General features: G+C 35.4%; 2 protein-coding genes across 2 annotated transcripts in view; one reads left to right on the top strand and one right to left on the bottom strand.

Annotated features, from left to right (window-relative positions):
* The window catches only part of PXDN (peroxidasin), a 573,716-nt gene that overhangs the window by 301,802 nt on the left and 246,305 nt on the right, over window positions 1-25,609 (top strand). The gene's annotated exons all lie outside the window — the stretch shown is intronic.
* SNTG2 (syntrophin gamma 2) overlaps window positions 1-25,609 on the bottom strand; it is a 221,909-nt gene that overhangs the window by 50,628 nt on the left and 145,672 nt on the right. The window contains exons 9-10 of the mRNA XM_065730780.1: window positions 18,114-18,241; window positions 7,052-7,181 (exon numbers count right to left, since the gene is read on the bottom strand). Of these exons, the coding sequence (XP_065586852.1) occupies window positions 7,052-7,181; window positions 18,114-18,241 (258 nt within the window). The remainder of the gene's footprint in view (window positions 1-7,051; window positions 7,182-18,113; window positions 18,242-25,609) is intronic.

Raw genomic sequence — 25,609 nt, forward strand, 5'->3', positions numbered from 1 at the left:
AGAGTTAGCCTGATTTTAGATTTTCTTGGGCAGACAGAGTTTGCAAAGATGAGCAGTGGGCAAAACTTGGAAGACATTCTCTCTTTTTAAGTGAAGTTTAGCTAGTATACTAAGTATACAAGCAATATGGAATCTAGAAAGAAGACTAAATTACTGGAAATATAGATTCCTCTACATGCAGGAACATAGACTGCAAGGAGCTGCATGGATGATGAGTACTTCCAGTGACCTTGTTGGCAAAAAGCCTGTGCTGTAACAGGTGAAAGGTTGTGATAAATACCAAGAACTACAATTATGCATAGGAAAATCTACAATTGCTACAGGAAACGAGCAGAAGAAATCCAGAATCTTCTCTTGTATGCTGGCAGTAACAGATTAGTAAGATGAAATTGCTTCCTCCTTCTTGCTTTCTCCTTCCATCAGGAACAGGTTAAAAATAGGAAAAGCAGTAAGACTTACAGGTGAAGATTTAATAAGCAAAGGAAAAAGGAAAAAAAGAAGGGATTCAAAGGCAATATCTCAGTGTCTGCTAAAAGTAACCAGATGTCCAATCAGTCTACTAGTAGTTGTGGAAGAAAAACTCACATCTTTTTCAACTAACCCACGTTTATTGTTGAGCACAACATTGATGGCATGGAATATCTCCTTGGTCAGCTTGAGTCAGCTGTCCCAGTTGTGACCCTTTGCAATTTCTTGCCTACTCCTTGCTGAGGGTGAGTCAGAGTGAGAAAAGATAAAGCCTTGATGCCCTTCAAGAACTGACTTGTACCAGCCAAAACACTGATCCACACAGATTTAGCCACAAACACAAACCACTGCACCATGAAGGCTTCAGTGAAGAAAATTAATTCCATCCCATCCAGGTCCTGGACATCTGCATGCAAGCAGCCAAGAAGTTTTGTGTTACAACTAATTACAGAGGTCTCAGAATGTGTCAGGATTTCTTGGACTTATTGTGGGCTGTTTGAAGCTATGCTTTAACTTGTTTAACCATAAATATCAATATAATGACCATGAGACTGTTGCTTATTTGGTTTTCACAAAGTACCATTGTGGGATGTAATGATATATGTACATATGCACATGTAACTAATAGATAGTGATAGCAAGTAGTTATTTTGCATAGTGTGAGTTATCCATGATTGCAAACAAAATGTCACTAGAACAAACTGTAAAGTAGGAGTACAGGATGACAGCAGGAGTCTCCACTGTACAGACATGGGCTAAAACCAAGGCCCTAGGCTAAACGAAGTCATCGGTCAACCCCAATCCATCATGGGCTATCAGGGCTCCTTCTCCCTGCATATTTTTCAGCCCATTTACATTGAACTGTGCAGTTAAACAGAACAGGTGTGCTGATGAGAGCAGACAGGTGAGGCTAACTGCAGCTCAGGGGTTGAGGTGGCCAAGGCTGATCTGCTGGGAGCCTGGGGCAGCTGCCAGGCCTGGCTGTCAACCTGTGACAGTGGGAGAGCTAGCCAGACACTTGAAGGAGCACTATAACACTCTGCAGCACCTTCTTACCATCCCAGAGGAGGAATGGGAACAACCACAAAGGAAGCAGGGAACTGCCTGCATGTGTGGTCATGTGCACCATAGTACAGACAAGGACAAACAGAGAGGACTGAAATGGGGCCTCTAGCATGGCTCCTTGCAGCTCTCAAACACTGCTCTATCCTCAGCAGCCCAAGCCATGGTTCTGCACCATTGGGCAATGCTAGGAAAAGGCAACAAAGCTTCTTGGTACTCTCAGGGCCCTGACAGTATCAAACAGCAGGAACTCAAGAACTTCACTCTGTAATGTGAACATTTCTACAGGACATAAAGAAAATACACCTGTAACATCAGTACAAGTACCATAAAACAATGCTCAACTTCAGCTGCAGCTGATCTCCAGCGCTTCAGAGACAAGTACATGCACAACGTAACTACACAGAAACCAAGTTATATGTACAGAAAATATTATTTCCCCGTAAGTAACACAGATGTAATAAATAATATTACCATAATACAAAACAATGCAGATAATCGGGACTAGCAGTGATCCTGTCTCCTTCACCCTCCTCTCTGGTTCAGTCAAACTACTTAAGCACTCAGTACAACAGGAACAGTTTTACATTGCTTTTCATTTTATTACATTCTGATTAGTCTGGAAACCTGAGTATGAGACAGGCCATGCAGTCTTTCTAAAGAGTGAAGGAAGAGTAGTACTACAAAGAGCATTCTCAACACCTATCCAGATTCCTTCTGGTACAGCCAATAGGACAGAATGATTCAGACTCCATAGCTTTTCACTGCCAGCCTTAACTCATTCCCTATTCAAAGCAGGGACGGCTGCAGCCCTGATGTAACTGTGGGGAACAAGCTCTCCTGCATCACATTAGATCTGGAGGAGAGAAAAGTATACACTCTACACGTTGCAAGACACCAGGTGCTCTCTATATCCCTGCACAGCTGATGCATTGAGACAGGAATACAAATGGAATAGGCAACATCTTGCTGGGTCTGCATGAGTTTTCAGCACTGCAGCATAACTGGAGACAACAAGAGAGGCTAAAACAAAAAACTTGGATCTGCAAAGACAGCAGGCAACTTGGAAGCATTAAGCAACTGTAATTACTACACTATTTTAAATGAACACACACAGGGCAGGAATTGAATGGGGATGAAATTATTCAGATCCAAACACCTACATCTAAATATCTCCCAGGTGGGGATTTATCTCACTTAGCATTGACAGTACTAAAAAAAAAAAAAAAGAAAGAAAAAGAAAAGGAATTTTACATCAGATATATCTATAATCTCTTTGTAGTCAGCTGAGATAGAGAGAGAGAGAGAAAGAGGAGGATCGTGACAGGTAACTATTTCTTCTTTTCTAATTCTGAGACGGTTGTATGCAATTGCTTATTGTTTGGCTAAATTTAGATGATGCAATTCCTATCCTTACTGACTTCCCTTTACAATTTCAGTAGTTTGATAAGTGGTTCTTTCAAATGGGATTTTCTGAGTTTAAAATTAAAAAAATAAAAATAAAAATCGCAGCAGCAAAAAAGTATCACAATTTCATCCCAGCAATAGGATTGTTTGTGTAATCATTGAGACAGTCCAATTGTTATATTGCTTCCTGCAGATTTCAGACACTCAAGGATTTTATTTCCATCAAAGGCTATCACACATATTGCTGTATAATGAAAGCAAGCCATCTTCCCTCTTTCTTTTTATATTCAAGTTCAAAACTCTTAGTTCTTAATCAGAAATTTCTCTGTATATTATATAGAATATCACTTAGATATATCTGCTCATTTAGGCATAGCAGAAAGTGTTTAAATACTACCTCATGTGCATTAAAACAGCTGTCAGAGGCAAATATACCTCTTTTTAAATCAAAGTTTAAATTTCTACCATTCTCCAGTGCTAGAATTATTTACAAAAACCATAAATACTGCTTGAAGTAGAACAACTACATCTTAACTCGTTGTCTTACCTGCTTGTAAATTATTCATCTATTTGTGATTAATGTACTGAAAAATAACAGCTTAAAAATATACTGAAAAAAAAAAGAAAAAACTTGAGAAAGCTATATATATAAGAAATAAGTCTTCGTAATGGAAATGAACTGGCAGCATTAAATTTAGGTGTTTCTGCCATTCATTATTACAGTAACATTTAGGGATAGGTTTGAGAAAAATAATTAAGATCTATGAGAAAAGCTTCATATGTGGAATAGCTGGCGACCTGAATAGTGCAAAGCAGAGGAAGAAGTTATTCCAAAGAACTCATGTAAAACTCATTCCCAGCACAGCACTGCCACTTCATCCTACAAAGAACCTCCTAACTAAGCAAATAAAAACAGGAGTGTGAAGCACACACAGATTGAGTTTTCTCCTGCGCTTTTTGTATTTGTCAGTTTCTGTTCCCTCCCTTGCCTCAGTTTCTTCAACTATACTTCCTCCTATGAGAAAAGAAGTGCATGAAGAAAAAATTAGGGGCAAGTGTCTTAAGCAAAAAGCAATCCACTGCTTGTATTACTGTTACCAGGAGATTTTCCTAGCTAAAAGTACAAGGCATGAATCAGAAAGGAGGACTGGAAAGACATATCTTTCACTGTGTTGTAACGTTCCCCGTGCTCTTCTGTTTTGAACTATCTCCATGTGAGTACCAGAATCATTTCTCATCTACTGATCAACACTTCCCATTTACACCAGCATCCAGGGGTAGCAACCTTATGCAGCAGTGACTCCTCACATCTTCATTGTTGAAAGACAACTCCACCTTTATATTTTATCCCCGGAGATCTTGACTTTGCAAAGAAGTTAGATGCTTCAGTGCTTCAAAAGAGTAGTCTGCCATTAGCAGAAGTGTCACGTTGTGGTAGTTACTGTTATACTGACTACATTAGGGTTGTCTTCTGGCATAACTAGGAAATCTGACAGAGAGCTGCCAGCTGCTGAATAGGACTGTTAAGTGGCAAAGTGGCAAAATAAGGTATATTGAGAAAAGGGTAATATGAAAGAGAGGATGCACTGTATCAGGGGCAATGTAAAAGTGAAAATTCAAAAGGAACTTAGTCAAAATAGTATGCAGAAGTGTATGACAAAGGTTGATATAAAAGAGTAGAATTAATATTGAATTGAACAGAATTAAATTGCTGAATTAAGAATGATTAAACTGCAAGCAGACTGGATCTAGTAAAGAAATAAATATTAGCAAAATCCAAAAATGAGCAAAGTAAAATCATACAATGGAAAATATTGTCTAAATACTTAGTAATGGACCTGGTAAGAACAGTGACATTCTTTATGTCAGCAGTATCAATCAGAAGGTCTAGCAAATAATTTATGTACAGAGATGAGGGTATGGGACAGAATAAAAGAACCCAGTAGTTTATGTCTTTGGAAAAGCAATTGCATTCAGTGTCAGCAAAATAAATAAATTAATCCTTAAGTAGATAAAGGATAATGTGAAGTAATCTCTCAACCAGTAGGTATTCTATTCAGGGACTATGGGAGTATGGTAGAGGTGCAGAGGGAAAAAGATAGGAGGAATCTGATATTCTGAATGATGATAACAACAGCATCAACATTTCGCAAAATGATAATTGTGAGGTTATAAAAACTATCCAGAGCTGATTCTCAAGACTTATCCAAAAGCCTTGTCTTTCTTCCTGTGGATGTCAAATACTGTGTCCCTTGCCCCTCAGAGGCTGGGAGCAGTCGCTTGCTGTCTTTTGCTATACACTTAAGCTGCACTCCAGCTTTATCTTCATGGTCTTATAAAAAAGTGGCCTGCAATTAAATAGATTCTATTGTCCTATTACTTCCTGTTTTGATTATTAGTAATTAAAACAGCACTGTGTTCAGACCAGTCTAGTCATTGCACAGGCTGCACATCTGACAGAGCCTGTCAAGCACTAAATTGAAGGAAGATGTCTACTCTTTTCTGATGTGACTTGTACAGACTTTACTCTGTATCTGATTGAGAACACTGAATGCATGAATTTTTCATGTCTTAAAAAAACCCACAACAGATTCCTTCTCCGAAAAGCCACTTAGAAGAACACCAGGTGGACTACAGAATTCATTATTGTGACAAGTAACTGAGAAGACCAAGAAAAATACTCAGTATAAAAAAAATATATTGTTGCAGACAAGTTGCAACACCATTATGATATCCTGTCAGGACAATTCTACTGGACATAGCGTATTTGGAAAATAACAGACTAGAACTCAGCCCATACTAAAATCTGTTTATATTTATAGCCACTTTTTACTGGCTTATTCACCTATATCCTTAAAGTGGCATTTTCTCACAGTGTTTTTTTTTAGAAAGAAAAAGAATTGTGATTAGGAACTGCGATCTGGAATTGCTGTAAAAAATATTCCCATATAATTCATATTGTTTTCTTTGATTCATCAAATAGCAACATCTATAATTTATATAGAAATTTTCACAAGCAAGTGTATTTGAATTCATCAAATATATTGATTCATTTATTGAATGTTAAAAAACTATTAATTTAATAAAAGAACAATTTTTGGTCAAATGGGATTACAAGTAATTTTTGAAGACCAGAAATATAATCTGTTTGACCAAAGATTTATGTTAAAACCCAGTAGAAGTTATACAGAATAAAATGTAAAGAACTAAGCAACAATTAATCTAGAACAAAAAGCACCAGTTAAAGATATCTATGCCATCAGAACAAAATTCATAAACAAAACTACAGTCTGAACGCATCTAAAGGAAAAAGACTAAAACCTGTGCAGGCAATTCTTCCAGGGAGATCTGTCCACTTCTTTTTTCATCATTGATTTCTATCATATCAGAAAGGAAGACTAAGATATGTTTTCAGTATAGTACATGTTTGAGTTGCCTATTTAACTCTACGACTCATTCCAGGATCTTCAATAATTTCCAGTTGTTCTTCCTTGGAATAATAATGTCCTGTCCAAATAATGATTTTCTGTTTCTCTAGGGATTATTTAACATTTCTGCTTGCGACAGCAAATGCCACTTATAAATTTACAGCCTTAACTTATACCAGGATAAGCACCCTTGCACTTCTACAGAGAAGGATGAAATAATACGATTTTAAATAAAACAACTAGATGACTCAGAGACATAAAAATACCATTTTCTAGTAAGTCACACTTCACTAACTACAGAATTTCCACATACCTACTTCAAAATCAATACTCATTTCAAGCACGTTTTAATTACAAAAATGTAAACATGAACTATTTGGTCATATCTAGAGCTCTGTGAAATGACCAAGAAGGATCAATATTTTTCCTTAAAAAGGCTATAAAATAGTAACTAAAATCCAAATTTTTACTGTTATTTGTTTTATAATAACTCTGCATGGCTTGTAAACTTCTTAGTACCTTTGATTGATCAGACCACCTCATCCTGTTCTTTCCTTTCTCCTTTTCCTTCTCATTAGAACGCATTATATTTGTTGTATCTTAAGTGTGAATTGGTTTCTGCCCTTGGAAAATTAGATATAATTTTACAACAGCACAGACAAGAAAATATGTAGAAAGTAACATACATTTTGCAGTGTCAAATCACTGATGTTAGTTGATATTGCTCTCAGCCAGTCAGCACTCTCCTGGGCTGTATAAAACTGAAGTATCCCAGTACTAACTCCATCGAGTGCCAGCACTTCAAATGCATTAGATCTGCGGTAAGAAGAAATATATCCATAAAGGAAGATAGGTCAGTTTTCTGAAACTGTCCAATATTTCTCAGTGTCTACAATATCTTTACAACTTTTGAAAAGTCTTGAGGTTTGAATTTCCAAATCAAAAGATAATGGACAGTATCAGGAGCAACACATACAGTTAATATTTTCTCTATACAAGCATCTATATGTGCTGATTATTTACTTCCCTTAAGTATATAGACTACATTTATTATTACTGAACTTGGGGTATTGTATTCAATAAGTATGCATTAGATCTTTATGAACAAACATAAACATTATTGAAACCAAAATGCCTTTTTTTTCTTTACTGTGTTTTGGTTTCATTTGCTAGCAAAGTATACGTTGCAGCAAACTACCTTTGCAAGTTTTAATGTCTTTGATTCCTATATTTTCTATATAAAAATCTAAGCAACATTTCCTTAAATTCTTTTAGGATGTAGAAATTCAAAAACTGTACTTTAAATCATTTTTGAATGTAAGGACTTTTATCGTAACAGCATGTGCATGTGCTAAGATCCAATTGCATTTAGCCAATTTGTATTTACAGCATATTTGTCCTGCAAATGCCAATGTCTTCCTTATTATCTGCAGTACACTGAGTACTGTGCATCTAACTTTGAAATCCCGCACATCCGGATGACAGTGGAATACATTTTTTTTTCACATATTAAGTCTAATAAAACTTTCAAAAGAAACAACAGAATTTTATTAAGTACTGGCATGGAAGTACACTTGTCTTTAAAACATATGACATGCAATAGAGTCATCAACATCAGAAAAGCTACATAGACGACTTCAGTGCTCAGGTGTATCAAGAGAATTAGATTTCATTTATATCCTATTATAGATTCATAGAATATCATGAGATGGAAGGGACCAACTGCTAGCTCCATACAAGACCACTTCAAAATCAGACCATATGTCTGAGAGTGCTGTCCAGACAGTTCTTGAGCTCCTGCAGCTCAGGGCTGTGACAGCTGCCCTAGGGAGCCTTCCCACTGCCATCTGATGAAGAACCTTTCCCTACTCCCCACTTGACCCTCCCCTCACACAGCTCCATGCTGTTCCACTGGGTCTGTTCACTGCCACATGGTCCACATCACTGAGCAGAGCTCAGCGTTGCCCCTCCGCTCCCCACAAGAAGCTGCAGGCTGCCATGAGGCCTCCCCTCAGCCTGCTCTGCTCTGGGCTGAGCAAACCAAGGGACTTCGTTACCTGTCATGCATCTCCCCCTCTAGACCCTTCCCCATCTTTGTAGCCCTCCCTTGGACACCCTCAAGAGTTTCATATTTCTTTTGTAGCATAGCACCCAAACCTGAAAACGAAACTCAAAGTGAGGCCATACTAGTGCAGTGTAGAGCAGGACAATCCCTTCCCTAACCCAGCTGGCAATGCCATGCTCAATATGCCCCAGGAGATAGTTGGCCTTCCAGCCTGCCTGGGCACGCTGTTTACTTATGTTCAGCTTGCTATCAACCAAGATCCCTTTCAGCAGGGCTGCTCTCCAGCATCTCATCCTCCAGCTTGTACTTAAAGCCACTACTGTATTTAAGTTTCTTTTGTACATAATTTGGAGAATATTGTTCCTACCTGCTGCATTTACACAGTTGATATATTTATGCTTCTATGCTACATAGCTTTATTTTTGGTACTAAACTAGAAGTAAGTAAACTATTGAATCACGAACATTATTAAGCTGCAGGGCCGTATAACCCATGACTCCCTTATCTAAGGTGAAATCCTCTACTGTTTTATTTATAATAAACATCAACATAAGCATCCAAAGTGACACAGAGTGGTTAACAGGCAGTTATGCATGTCTTACAGAAAAAGTTATTAACCTAACAATCATTATATATAAAGAGTTTGATGATGAACATGAGAAATTAAATCTACATACTTGCTAAAGATAGCAATATAAAATACTTATCATATACAATATTAACAAGACCCCAAATTCTATGAGATACAAATATACATTTGCTGATATACTTAATTGCTACAGTTATAAAGTGGTGTGCTTGCAGCTAGCAAAAAAACAATGTTCTTCGTCTGAAGGCTTAAATCCATAACAGCTGATTCTCCTGTCTTCTTTTCATGATTGAATTATCATGGTATTTACTAAGATTTGACATCAATAGCACAATTCCGCATCACTTTCATATCAGAAAAGGTCAAAATAAATCCTTATACTGTCTTCTGGTGAATAGTCACCTCTTAAGAACACAGTTCCTTTTATCTAAAGCTCTCATAAAGACCCCAACAGTGCAGTAATAGAACAACTTGTGGTATGATCTGTTCAACACCCATCAGAGACAGGGAAGATCTATCATTGTATCTGCACTGATACACAGAGGAGCATGGAAACAATCTACTGTCATAAAGAGAAGCCATTCACAACACCTACTTTAGATACAATTCTTACAAAATGGAGGACAATTCAGAGCACTTCACAGAGGCAGAAAACGGTCAGTGTTCTCCAGTGAATCCACAGGGTCCTCAGATAATAACTGAGTTTCAAAAGATGCACAGAACTATGCAATGTGAATTTCTTATCCCAGTGGCACAAAGTGATACAAGCTACTGATGAAATGAATTCTCAGGGTAAGAACTAATGCAACTAACACAAGCAATCATGTAAAAATCATGCTTAAAACAAAAATCTCTAGTCCACCAGCAGACCACGAACTGCACAAAACATTTTAGATTCAGGTATTTCAGATGTGACCACAACAAATAAAACACAGAGGGGAATATCCCTCGACCTGCTGATTTTGTTATTACTAGTACAGCCCTATTTGGGGCTACCATCCGTCACTGAAAACACATACAGCTGACTCATGCTGTAAACTGATTCTGCTGTGCTGGTGGTCACATTGTGTGGTGCAGGGGACTGGGGCCTATGGGGCACTGCTGATCCCATGGCTGATGAAGGAAGAAAAATGCTTTTAGCAGAAACCTTTGAAGCAAGCGAATGAAATTAAATAAAAAAAGAAAGAGCCAGGTGCTTGCAAAGTTTACTGATGTCAATTGCCCATCAGTGCTAGCAATACAGTGCTTTTGCTCTCAAATTTGCTCAACTTCAATGGGACTATTTTGTAATACACTAATATGTATTACACTGTGGTCTGAAAAGTGTTGTGTATAAAAAGGAACATGTAAAATCAAATACCGAAATTAGAACAAAAGCTGAACAAAATGATGAAATTTTTGTTTCCACTTGTAAGTGAAACAGTTGATAAATAATGTAAGCAATGAGATAGCACTGGAATTTAGGAGATAATAAATTCTAGAGGATTAAATACCATGCTTTTCTCCATTTCCCCAAAACACCAACATGGAAAAAAACAGAGGGACCCATAAGTACCTACTCTGGTTAACTGACAAAGATAAGCATTCCACTAAGGATCATCTAATAGGTTTGAGATGTCTCAGAATGCAACGAAGTTACATTATAAAACAACTTTTTTTTTTTTAAGACTTCAAAGCCATCTTAAAACACACCTGAAGGAAATTGCCATCTCTTCTATTCTTCCTGCTATTGTACTTTTGAAACTAGAACCACAAATTAATGGACTGGAGATCTTAAAGCCTGACAGTTTGAAACAGTAGAAAATGAATACTGAGTATAACTTACACACAACTGTATATAGAGTTAACATCTTTCTGAGACTGCAAATACCAGCAAACACAAAAAAAAAGAGGAAAAAAGCACGTAACAGAAACCAGAAATGTAAGCAGTAATTTCTCTGTCCTCTTATACCAACTATCACTTCTAATACACAATTAATGACACTAGCAAGAATTTTATCTAACTTTTAAGTCAGCTGAATATTCCTTGAATATGGATAAAGGATCAAACTAATGGAGATTAATTCTCAAGGGTACATTTCAACATTCAACATCAGAGATCATTTCTGCTTATGTGTAACTTCTACGGCAAAACGAACTAACACTGAAGACATAAAACGAACAAACAAAAACAAAACAAAACAAACAAAAAACCTCAGTTGAAAATATTTTTCTTTTAATATTTTATTTAACACTATTTGTTTTTAAAGCTTCCCTCTCTCCCCTCCCCTTGTCTTTCCCTCTCATGCTATTTCTCTGGCCATGCTACTTTTAACTCTAAATTGCACAAGTGAGAATAATAACACCTAGAATGCTAGCTTTTCTGAAATTCTCAAAATTCGAGGTGAATTACCCTCACATTTCTTCATATTATTTTCAAACTTAGATCTCAATCTGTAACTTTGCTTCCTGAAAACACTTCCACTAAACAGCATGAGGCACTATCTTCATGTTTACATCTCACTTTCATGCTGAGTTGATGAATAAACCTGCATACCTGGTCTGTTCTGGAGTCTGTGTACTGAATTAAGTTATTTTAATAAAATAAAACTTAGTGTGAATGGCAGTCAGAGAAACAGGCAGGCACTGGTAGTTCTCTTTCTGTCATTAACACTTATTGTCATTAATGTTAACTGACATTAATAAAATATAAAATAGCTACTGGGAGCTTTGCCATACTGAGCAGTTAGCAAATAAGGAGGTATTACATCAAAAGACTTTTTTAAGAGAAAATGTATTCTCAGTGCCATCTGAAATGGGAAAAACCGAATTTTTATGTTTATGGATGTTAAGGATTTCAGCAAAAGACATTTTAAGATTTTCAGCATCTGTTGCATGTAAAACAGTCTTTCCTTTAGTTTTATCTTAATGTACTATTGTCTTTCCTTTATAAAAGCCTAGATGCCAGCCTGACAGCAGCTGTTTCATCTGAAATTTACTACCATGCTGATGCGGACAGACACGTTTGATCAGCTTTGAATTTCCCCAGGTCATAACTTAGTCTTCCTTCCTGTTTGGATGATATTTTGATGTCTGAATTCAATTTTCATTGCTTTTCTTACAGTGTTTTCTAGTGACTTGTTTACATTCCTGTATGTCTTTCTTCCTAGCATTTCTATTTAGCCTGAAGTTTTATGGATTATGGAATGGGAAATCTCAAAAAAAGAATTTTCTGAATTGCTTAATCTCTTTGAAATTGTGTTTAAAAATACGGGTTTTAGTATAAAAATATGCACAGCCTTATATATTCAACGAATTGTCAGTTTCTTACATAATCAGACTATTAACAGAACTATGAGGCTAAAAAGGTACCAAGGTATTGAATAAACTTGGATTATATATCATGTTTGCTTTTTAATGAACAATTTGCCTACAGTATTGTAATGTTGTTTTATTTTATATTAAACACAAAATAATGAAGGAAGAGAACTTGAAGTGTCACAATCATTTTGCCTCTACAGATATTTTCTTTATCATTGCTCCACAGCAGCTGTATCCCATTAGATTTGTAATCACTCTTGCAGAAGAAAACGACAGTGTGAGATGGGCTGGTTTTAGCATTGATTAGGTTTTTTATCCTGTTCCCCAAGAAATTCCACAAAAGGTTACAAAAGCACTGCTGATGGGAACTGACAGAGGTACTATTGTCCACTAAAGGAGAAAAGAGTACGATTAAGATACAAGATACTTGGCTTTGTTGAAGAGAGAAATAGCAGTGGAATTACAGTCTTCCATACAGCATGCTTTACTTGTTCTAATTAGAAGAATAAAGAAAGACGTGCAGGAGTCTTGCTGGAAAACAGGATCTGCTGAAATGACTGACAGCCATACCTGGTGTCACTGCATGACTGCCCTCTCCAGAAAGTAGCTCTGTAGAGAAGGACTTATGGGTACTGGTGAACAACAGGTTGGCCATGAACCAGCAGTGTACACATGAGGACAAGAAGGACAATGATATCCTGGGGTGCATGAAGAAGTGCATGGCCAGCTGGGTGAGGGAGATGATCCTCCCCCTCTGCTCTGCCTGGTGAGGCTGTATCTGGAATGTTGTATCCAGTTCTGGGCTCACCAAAAGACAGTTATCTTCTAGAGACAGTCCTATGGAGGAGCACAAAGGTGAGGGGGCTGGAGTATCTTTCCTGTGAGGAAAGGCTGAGAGACCTGGAATGGTTCAGCCCAGAGAGGAGATGACTGAGAGGGGATCTTATCAGTGCTAATAATAACTAAAGAGAGGGTGTTAAGAGGATGGGGCTGGGTTTCTTTCAGTGGTGCCCAGCAACAGGAAAAGGGGCAATGGGCACAAACTGAAACACAGGAAGCTCCATATGGACAGAAGGAAAAAACTTCTTTACTTTGAGGACTACAGAATTTTGAAACAGGCTGCCCAGAGAGATTTGCAGAGTCTCCTGTTCTAGAGATATTCAAAATCTACCTGGATCATACCTGTGCAACCTACTGTAGGGAACTTGCTTTTGAAGGGGGTTGGACTAGATGATCCCTCCCAACTCCCGAGATTCTGTGATTCTGTTATGCTCTAAAAAACCTGTTCTCCTTTATAGGTATGCATGACAGTGGTATCTCAGAGACATTTTGAGCTTAACTACATTATGGACCTATTCCTCTTGCTGCCATCCATCATAAGGCTCCATTAGTTTCCCAAGGAAAATTAATTCATAATTTCTTTATCATAGAAACAATAGTTAATGTCATTCTTCTGCACTTTGTACTATTATGTTGGATTCCATTTCCAATAGTCCCAGCCTTTCATAACATATTGTGCTCCTCTTCTGTACTGATGATGTCACCACTGATTTTAATTAATATACTTCTGTCTGCTGTATAATCAATTATTCCTTCAGACCTTTACTGTCTTTCTCATCTTTTATCAGGAGTTACTTGCTTTCCCACCCTACTGCTGCATTTCAGTTTGGTTGTGGTATTATTCATGTAAATATTAATTCTTGTTTAATTCTTCTCATATTCGCCCTAATCTTTAATGAAAGCTACAATCAAATACTTATTTAGTTTTCGTAACACAGACGGAATATGTTTAATTCCTATACCTTTCTCAAGATGGCTTATTTCATTACTTTTTTAATTAGATACATAAATAAATGCATTTTGTTAACATACTGAAATACTAAAATGGGAAATAGAATTTCTCAGAAAGTTTATCTGTTAAGAATATAGTGAGCCAATAAAAAACACGCAAAAAACAACACACAATATTTGCAATCTCCATAATATGAGGAAACAGAAATTAATAAGAAAATTTAATTGTTTTTGTAATTGGGATGATAGTCTCAAGAACTTATAGAGCCTGGCTTAAAGTAACTTCTAGTTCATCAATTTCTTCTGTTTAACTTCCATCTTCCAAACAAGAAATTATTTTTCTTACTCTAAACTCATAATGTTCAAGAAGTTATAGCTATCTTTGCTTAAAGTTCCAGTCAATACAGCAAACAAAAATGATCATCTAAGGCTCCACAGTATCTGTAGAAAGCACTACAGATATTTATCTATGCACATTTTCAAATAAGTCTTTAGACATTCTGTAAGAAAAATAAAGATTATAAATAAATGGCACTACATTCTCCATCATCTATATGACCATTATTTTAGAATTAAAAATAATAATTAAAAAAAGCCCCAAACTACACCATGAACAACAAGCTCTTGGGTGAGCAAGACACACTTATTCCACTTATACTGAATTTAGTGATAAACTCTGATAGTCAAAAAATGCTTCCATTATCAACTAGCAATTGTGTGTACTCACAGTACTAACTGTTGTTACATGTAAATGTTACCCTACAGGGAAAAAAAGGCAAGAATGATAAATGTAGGAGTACTATATTGTAAAGGCAAGGTAATAGTAACTGACCTAGTAAGAAACCAAAAAGAATAGATTAACCTAACATGCTACAAAGAAATATACTCTAATGATATCAATATAAATTGTGCTAACTGAAGGTGATGTTCACATCTACTGAAGATACAACTATAAATGCAAGAAAGATTAATAGTGGCCAGCAGGTGGAAGGATGTGATCCTGCCCCTAAACTCTGAGCTGGTGAGGCCTCACCTGGTGTACTGTGTACAGATGTAGAGTCCTCAGCACAGGAGAGACAAAGACCTGTTGGAGCACATCCAGAGAAGGGGCAAGAAAATGATCCAAGGGATTAAACATATTCCCTAGGAGAGGCTGAGAAATCTGGGGCTGTTCAGCCTGGAAAAGAGTAGGCTTTGGGGAGACTTGAAAGCGGTCTTTCAGTATCTAAAGAGGGGCTCTAAGAAAGAAGGGGACAGATTCTTTATCAGGGTCTGCTGTGATAGGACAAAGGGAAATAGTCTCACACTGAAGGAAGAGAGCTTTAGATTGGATATAAGGAAGAAGTTTTTTACAACAAGGGTAGCAAAACACTGGAATGGATTGCTCAGAGGTGGTGGATGCCTCATCCTCGGAAATGTTCAAGGTCTGTCTGGATAAGGCTATGTGCAACCTGATCTAGCTGTAGGTGTCCCTGTTCATTGCAGGGGAGTCGGACTAGATGACCTTTAAAAGTTCCTTCCAACTCAAACAATTCTATGATTCTATGAAAGAAGTTGGAAAACATCAAATACAATTTTCATCTTTCCTTTAAATTTTTCTTTTCTTTCATTGTTTCATCATAGAAAAGACACTTCATACTCTTTGCAGTATATTTATTTTTCTTTAAGTATAAAGAAAGGAAAAACATCTATCTTTTTTTTATTTTTGAAGAATGTATGCTGGTGACAAAATCTATCCAAAATATACTTGTGTTGTTAAATCACCAGTCTTCAGTCTTTGTGGGAAAAGTCAAACGAAAAATTAAATGTAATGAAAAGTCAAAAGGAAACTCCATTTACTTACACTGAAAAAAAAGGAAAAATAGTTGAACAGATGCAGAAGTTCCTGGTTATTCAGGACACGAAAGGTAAAAGTACGTCCTTTCTTGACAAAGTTACTGGAAAATTCCAATGTATTTAAACTCTGTTAATTAAACAAGATTTTTTAATCACAAAGGAAGTAATGTCTTAATCTAATTACATTAGACTAGATCTGAACTGTCACAAAAATTTATATTATAGTCTAATAAATAGCACTAGATATAAAATCTATTTCTAATTGAAATTTGGTAAAAAATATTGAGCTAGATGCTGACATGCTGTACAGTTATACTCTGTATTTTTTAAAGTAAAGGCAATAAAAATATGTCCTTCAGTAATGTATCAGATTCTCTTTGACCTAACAATGAACAAATATCAAAAGAAGCATTACAGCAAAACGAAGTGATGAAGAATACAGGGAGGGAGACAAAAAGTGAAAAGGACGATACATAGGCTCACAAACTCAATACTGGAAAAGCAGGTATGTTGTTTTTGAACTTATGCAGATAGATTCCAAGTAAATATTCAGATAATTGCAAAATTAGTCAGATGCATCCATGTTATACTCAGGGAAATTGGCACAAATTCATTCATATGTGAAAGGAAGCAAAGGAATGCAGATACGGTTGAAAGGATTGTTATCCTGTCTGATGTCATCATTTATACTTATAATCATCTGTAGGTTTTATTTCATGCAAAGCAGACTCCTCATTTTAGAGAGCAATTACTGAAGAAAATATTGGAATTTATACCTATATGAATATAGAAATAAAAGAAAGACTGCATGTAAGATAATACTAAAAACATGAACATGAATTTCAGAATAGGAGAAAACAGCATAAGAGCAGTCTGGTTCCCTTAAATAAGAATAAAGAACTTGTGATGACGGTGCACCAAAGCCAATCATCTTACCCCTTGAATACTGAGCAGCCTAAGAATCATTTTGAGACTCCCTCTTGCAAGCAGCTGACTGCACACCAGAATCTGCCCTTGAGTAGGGTCACCTCTTGAGGTTGAGGTTAATGCCTGCAGAGATTCACCCATGCCATAGTGACACGTTGCCAACAAATCCTTGGTAAGTGAGTTACTTTTTTTAAAGCTATACTAGCTTGGCTAAGATTTGATCTTAGATTAATTGTGCACCCCTCATCCTGCAGCAAATAGTCAAGGATATTTATCCATTTTGAATCTTGTTAAATCACAGAATATTCCATATTACACACACACTTTAAATTAAAGAACATTGATGATTAAGCTTATACTTAAATTTGCACACAAACATTTGTTCACTTAATCTACAGGAAAACTTCTAAATGTTGAATGGATGCAGGCCTTTAGTAGATTTGGAAGGATTGGACCAAATGAACAAGTCAATTGAAGAAGGAATGAAGAAACTGATGGAAGCGTTCAGACTAAGGATGCAGAAGAACTTAAAATGTTTCTGGGCAATTTATTATTATTGACCTGTGATGCTTGAACACAATATTTCACTAATTGCTAACTCTCTCAAGTGAGGCTTCATTAAACCTCACTTTATTTTCACATATTTCCCAAAGTCCAGGACAATCACCTCTGCCATCTTATTTCATAGATGCTTTATGAACTATTGCCTAAGCATCTGAGATGTGGCAAGATTCTACAACCAAAATTACAACAGAGGAGAGTACACTTTGCCAAAAATCTGGTGTAACTATTAGTTTCTATAGGTCATTACCATGATGATTGGGCAGATTATTATTATTATTTTTAAAAAAATGAAACAAACTAACAAAAGGAGTGTTAACTGACATTAATAGAACCTGAGAATAAAGCATCTATTACAGAGATATGAAATGAAATGTTATATCTTAAAAATTAATTCAAGTGATGGCAAACAATGTCTGAGCAAGCTGCTAACGCTAACTAAATTCCCAAGATAAAATAGATTATGGAAAGATATTTGTAGAAGCTACATTTACATTCCTTTTTTACTTTGTAATTGGTAATTGCCATACATGGCATTAATCTCAAGAGAAAATGGATGTATAGTTTTAATGATGCGATTTTCACTTCTCCACTCAAAGAATTCACACATAGAGTATGTTCCACAGCAAAGTATTAGGTACAGCTAACTCAGCAGTGATTTCCCTTGTAGATTACAAACCTCAGTTTATCTGTTCCAGTTTTGTACCTCGAGATTCGAGCCATTGACAGAGGAACTGATAAGGTGTCTAGCCAGCGCTTCTCGTATTTTGGTTCATTAGCTATGGGTGAAGAAGGTGATGATGGAGCCTGTACAGAAGAAATGAGAATCAGTAAGTACAGACTACTAAAGACAACAAAGCACAAAATCCATGAATATGCATCAGTAGCTCTGCTTATTTCAGAAATGAACAATAAATGGAAAAAAACAATTCAAGAAAATCAAGTTGCAGTAGAAAAATTAACAGAAGCATTTGTGTAGAAAGAAACAATGGCTACCTTGATACTATGCTTGTGACTTTAGTATTGTCCTTACACTAACTATATTTAGGTTTTTGTTAATATTTATAAATGACAATAAGAAGGAAATTCATTTTGTTTTAATCAGGTCTTGATTTTTTTTTTTGCTAAACGCAACACAAAAAAGCACGTTTAAACGAATTTGATCTGTGGAACTCCTTTACATGTCTCAAACAGCCATCAAAGTAAAACACACAATAATATCTCAGTCTAAGGACTACAGTAGTCATTAAGCAGATTGGTTTATTATTTATTTAACTGACTTTTATTCACAGTGTAATTTAATAGTTGAATTATATTTCTGATTTCTGTGTTATATCTGTACATATATGAAGTGTGGAACTTTGAAATTTCACCTTTGACGTTTTCCTTCAAATGCTTCTACTAGAAAGACAAGATCACTGATGCTCTCCAAGCAGTACAATATGCCTGGATCTCAGAATAATCAGAACATACACTTTTATGATCAACTTAACTCATGTTATTAAAACACACAAAAGTACATACACCAAAAGTTTATAAATGCCACTGCAAATTAAGTTAGGGGAATTAGCCCAGATATTAGTCAGTTCTAGAGTAGAGATTATACAGAGACTGTTCAGCCTGTTCATATATGTAGTATTCTTATGCATTGCAGCTAAATATTTAACTAGTTCATGAAGGCAACACAGTATAAAACGTGTTTAAAGTATATTTATAACATTTTAAAAGTTGTTACAGAACTACTAACACTAAAACATTTAGGGAACTTGAAAGAAATACAACTTAGTCAATATGCTAACTACAAATATTCAGTTTGTTCCTTCTGAATAATGTCCAGACATTTACATCAGTCTATTGGTAACTGAAAGTATAGAACTATGTCTGAAGTGTGAAGAAACAAAAATAAATAAAAAAGGATAAAAATAGTAAAAAGTAAAAAGGAAAGAGACAGATTGAGAAAGAGGGAAATAAAGGTTGGCAACTGGCTTTGTTTGTGAATGATATGACAACAGTGTTCACAGGTAAAATTCAATTAAATTAGAACATATTAGAAAATGGTGGAAACTAATGCTTAATGTACCAATCAAAAATTATGATCATGATTATGGGCATAAAAAGGCTTATTAAATGAACAATAGAATGAAGTAGGAGTTTCTTATACATGCCAAATACACATGAAAATAATAAAGCTGAAAGTTTACATTTGTATTTGCATTTCTGCACTACTAAGACATCTGTATATTTACCACTTTTATAAAGTTATTTGTACTTGGCACATATAGGAAGATGAGAAGGATTCACAGATACAGATTCAGGTCAAAGTCAGGCATCTGTGCTCTCTGTATCTGAACTGAAATTATTTGTTCCAGCTTGTACAGAGAACTTAGAGGTAGGAAAGGGAGTTGAGAGTTGATTACCTTTTTAAGAGCCATAAACACACAGTGAGTAGCACTTACAAAAGCAACTAAACCACATGATCATCCAGCTTCAGTTCTTTCACACTCAGGTGTTAAAAAACATAAAATTTTCTCAAAATATAAAGCATTCTGGGAATTGCTTTATTTATTCTTCCTGCTCATAAGGCTTTAGAGTTTTGTTTTTCCTCAAGCACTTTTTCAGTCAGCAAGGGTTGATCTTTCTATTTGTTTATTTAAATAAACAAAAATCCTGACTTTCAGGCTCTAACAAGATGACTGAGAGTTAGTAATTGAGGAACACTTCTCAGGGAAATGAAAAATGTGTAACAAAATTGCCAGAATTGGTAACAGAAAGATATCCTTAAATAGCAAACCCTTCAGGGAAAATAGTTTCATTTAGAGTATTTACAATGCCTACAACAATTCAGCTTTCATCTGATTGATGTGTTCTGATGTTGCAGCATGAATATTTGATATTCAAGTCCATAGACTAATCCTGTGTCATAGAACAAGCCACAAAAATGCTAAGGTACCTTGAAAACCCAGTTTTGACTTGGTAATATCATGGTGAAGAATCTGATATACATTTTAGTGTTCTGTACAGATAAAACTCACTGGCAGAACTACAAGCAATCTACAGCTAAAAATAATCAACACAAACTTATATGACTGTCTAGAAACAGAAAAGTCTAAGAATAAATGAGAAGGTAGCTTATTACAATTGAACATAAATGCTTGAATGTGCTCACTGAATTTAAATCCAGAAATCGGAGAATAAGGTAACATAAAATTTCCCAAAACATCTTTACCTATTGCTTCCATCCATTCTACTCTCCATATGCAGATAATATCTAGATAATTTAAACATAAAAGCCTATTTCATGCAAAATTTCAGTCGTTCTTTTAAGAAACTGGCAATTTAGTGTTTCAGTGTGGTTTCTTATAATTCAGTCAAAAGCTTTAGTAGGACACCAGTGTAAAGAAGAAATATTTCCATGTAGGTAAGGATCAGAATTTTCATAAATCCTGAAATACAAAAAGGATAGAAACAAAGAATACATTTCTCTAAAAAACTCTTGTCTCCAGAAGCCCTTATATCAAACCTCTATAGAGGGGAAGAAAATATACCATATAAATAACTCTACATATTTCCTCTCTTTTTGGGTACTGTTGAGGGCATATGCTGGGGATAAGCTTTTTGTCTAGATGGCCCATTTGTCTGACTTGGAGTAGTGAGCTGGCTTAAATGTCAAGCCTTCTGTTCTACTCAACAGCTGCTGCTCGTGTTTCACACCAGTCCTCCAAAGGACTAACAGAAATGTTGCTGTTTAGAGATCATCTCTGCAATCACAGCATTTATCCACTGGTTCATTTCATGCCTTTGGCTTTCTACTGAGATCACTAACAACGTTGCCAATTAACGCCAATTTGTTTGTAACACCTGTCCATTAAGGAATGGATTGAGTACAAAAATATCATTTTTGACAGAACACTGAACAAGCATCAGTTTATAATAACACATAATCACTACCCACCTGGGACAGATGTGTACTGTGGCCCTAGAGGAGGAACTGATCATATATCCCATTAGAAATCCCTGACCTGTGAAGGACAATGTGAGCAAGTGTTTCTTGCTTTTTTAAATATATTCTATAGCTACATAATATGAAACAATCAAGAAGTAATACCATAAGTAGAATGAAAAATCCTCCATTAAGTAGGGGAAGTAATCAGACATGTCTCTGTAATGAATCTTCTGCCAAGAATATAGGAAAGAAGGAAACAGATCACAGCTGGCTGGGATGCCAACTTTTTGTTTTCAAATATGATTTGTAGAGTTTGCACAACTCAGTTATTTTACCTTTCATTTTATTTTATTTTATTTACTCATTAATTCTAAAACCTCTTCAAGAGGTCTGTCATATCCTCAAAGAGAAGCACTTCCAAATGCTCCCTAGTAATTCAGTTTGCATTTTCTGTTAGGGCCACAGCTTGAAAGAAACCACAGTGATATATTTGGATGAATTACACACTGCTCTTCCTTTAAACATGGGCTTTAGGCAGGCTGAAGCTGGGTTAATTCAGTTTTAGACTCAGAAATACAGCCAGAAAGCGTAAGATTGCTTTGAAATTTACTTTTCAATTCATACTACAATTCATCATTTGTACTACAAATCATAATGCTGTCCAGTTCACAGAAAGGCAAAAATCTTCCTAGTGGATGAAAGTGAAATACCGGTGTATTTATTGCAAACATTCTTATATCACAATTAAGCAAAGAGGCAACAAAAATGGTGCAGTTTTTTCTTAAAAGACTAAACTAACTAGCAGAAATATTTTGTTTCCTTGAGACTGAGGTTTTGGTTGTAAATGCAATCTTTGCAAATGATTTCACAAAAAGCTTGGGTTCTATAAGACTTCCATATGATACCAAAATCTCTTAATTTTTGCAGATAATTGCTAAATTATTACGGAGGCTTTCAGAAGATAGGCAAGATATACAACAGTAAAATTAACTTTCAGTTAATGTATTTTAATTTAAATTAACAATCACTGAAAAATAAAATAGACAAAAAGAAAATAAATAAGAAGGAAATATGATGCTCATGATACTCATTACAAAAATTCATAATATAAATTCTGTGATTTTTGCCTTGCCTTCAGTAAGACCTTTACTAACACTTTGGAATGAATCAATTTTTTGCTTTAGAGAATTTATTCTTTCAAAGTATATCATTACATTCTTGAGCCTACTCCATAAAATGGTACTGCTACCAAGAGCTACTGTCTGTGGCAGCAACAGGCATGACTAGTTCTACACTACTGCATCTGATGACACTTTGTTCAAGTGATGATTATGATATTACTTCTCTTCTTATATTCTTTCTTTCCTTCTTTCCTTCTTTCCTATTTTTTTCTTTAGTGAACATCATTGAGAATTTCTGAAAAGATTATCAAACATTAACCTGCAAGTGTGCATATGACAATGCTAGCAACAACAATACAACATTAGATCTTCATATATACTGAAATATTTTCGTAGGGAAAACAAAACATGGTCTAGCACAGCTTCATTTTTTAATCCGTAACTGAAAAATAACGAAAAATAACAATAACAAAAACAAAAAAACAGTTAATGCATTTTAATGGACTTTGGTTAAAGAAAAAGGGAAATGAAATGGAAAAGAAATAGTTTAGTAAATACTAACTTCATTGCATTTTTTGGTACAAACTGGAGAGCGTGTTGTCCAAATCCCATTACCAAAGATACTGCAGCACACTCAAAAGAAGGCCCCCTATATAATATACTTTTCAAAGTAGGAATATTTGTCTTACAGTTATTTTGGAAGAAGGGAATTAGAGTTATAACATTTCTTGTAACGTTCTTGTATAACGTTCACTGTCAACACCTCAAGTCACAGTGAATTGGATGAGCTCTCTCTATAGGTTTCAATCAGGTCAGTGATGAATCTGTGTACACTTTATGTATTTATGCAATACACAAATACATAAACACACATTTTGAAGTAGGATTAATTCTCAGTGGATCAATGAACTGATCTAATCAGTGCATGGCTGAGCATTTGCCAATACTTATTCTAGGGAGAAAAACAGATGCTGTTGACTGGCTGGGGAAGAAAACAAGACTGCTCCATTTTGCAGTACAAGAGTCTTACATTACCTAACATTAATCATGGAACAATACAATTACAAATCTTCAGCCATGAGAAGAAACAGGACTGAAACGTGTGATGCCCAGCTAAAGAAACAATTTAATGAGGTATCTACATAAATAGGAGTCAATTAGAACATTTGACTTGCCTTAACATTCAGAAGCTTTTAATGAATATCAAAATACCTGTACATTCCTTTGACGTAGCATTAGCACAGATGACAGACTGTGTTTATTTATTTTTAATGGAATGCTTAGATGCAGGTGTGCAATTCTGTGACAGCTTTAAGAAGACAGTAATTATGTGATAAAGTATGCATCGCCAAATCATTTAATAGATAAAGGCTTTTATACAGGAAACAAGCTCTTCCAGATGAAGTAACAATTTGTACAAGTAATTTCATGTCTTTAAAATTCAATGAAAGAAGGAACTTTTAATTATACAGCTCTTTACTACATTCTTTTAAGAGACACAGATTGTTTAATTAAATGAGAAGGTAAAACAGTATGTGAAACAAGGATACTGCCCCTCCATTTCTAATACAAAAAAGAACCTGATTTAATTTTAATGCTGCATTACATGCAGACTTCTGAAAGTTAATAGCTGTTCTTAAAGACATTTAACGTTTTTTAATTAATGGATGGTTTTGCAGACACCAAGCACTTCATGTGGTGTTTACATGGAGAGTCTGTGTATGTGTTATGGATCTACACTTTTCTACTCATTGTAGTAGCTAGGCATTTAAGTAACTGAGATTATTATTCTGCTGGTGAGCAACAAATTAAAAATCTTGCAATTATATAAATTTCTCTAGAAGTGATTTACAATGGAAAATTAAATGAATATTTCATTACAGCTGTGGTGCTAGCTGTTATTTTTTTAATGAACCAATAACGTGCAAACCTGACTAAGGTATTTTTAGAGAATACACAAGGACTATTATGCCTTTTGCTGTAATTTGTTTCCCTCAGGCTAGTATGTAATTGGTTCCTGAGTAACCTTAACAACCTTGCCTGCAACATCTTTCCCTGACTTATTCTTAATTTGGTGGGGTTGGGGAGGGGGACAGAGTAGTTTATTTTAAATCTCAGCACAAAAGTAGAGAGTAATTATGACTCTTCTCAAAATATAACAGAATTCAGAAAACACAACTCCACGTTAAAGGTATATAACAAACAGAACAGAATATAATATTGAGATTATTCTGCATTTACTTAATAAACAGAGGTGTATGCAAATGCTAAGTCCCACAGACTGCTTCTGGCATCCTTATATATTCCAAAATGGAGTGTGCTGTCCTTGCTTAGAAAAACTGGCTCACAGGGAATCTTTTTTTTGGCCTTAAAATACTCTGACTATCCTTTTGGATGAATTTGAAGCTTGACTTTTTCACTGACTAGGAACTCAGTAAGTACAAATCTGTTGTAGGAACTTGTGGAATGACAATGAGTACAACTTTGTGGAAGGACCCACTGCCTTGATTTCATTGTTACGTATTATTATAAGCCTTTTTTCACGTGTCTGAAATTTGAAGTTCATCTATGCTAACGTAACAATTTGATATGGGTCATTTTTCTACAAATAATCACAATAATAATGCTTGCTTTCATTTCTAAAACATCAGATTCTTTTATGTAGTTATCAGTCTCATGACTGCTCCCACATATTAGTAATTCCTTCTAACCAACAACTTCCAATACTGCCTGCTACCATATCTGAAAGATTACTGCTTTTTCTGTTAACCATGTTGCCAACAAGTGATGAAGAGTAATAATTTTGCTTAATCATGCAATGGAATTCCACATTTCTAACTTCTTTTGATACTATACTTTTGCCTTTGAGCAGTCTACTTTGAACCTTTGTAGTTCTAAGAACAGATTATGAGAAAAAAAAAAGTAGTTTTGTACAAAAATAAAATTCAAATTTATTTCATACATTGTTATCATTCTGCATTTCTGAATATAATAGGCCAAACAGAAGAGTATCACTTATAATAAAAATTGTTGCCCCAAACTTCTTTGTCTATCTATGCAAATGAAGGATACTATCTATGCAAATGAAAGCATTCAGAGAAGTGTACCGAG

Source organism: Cyrtonyx montezumae, unplaced genomic scaffold (genome assembly GCF_038088225.1).
Source record: "Cyrtonyx montezumae isolate F1298 unplaced genomic scaffold, pur_monq_1.0 scaffold_13, whole genome shotgun sequence".
NCBI classification, from domain to species: domain Eukaryota; kingdom Metazoa; phylum Chordata; class Aves; order Galliformes; family Odontophoridae; genus Cyrtonyx; species Cyrtonyx montezumae.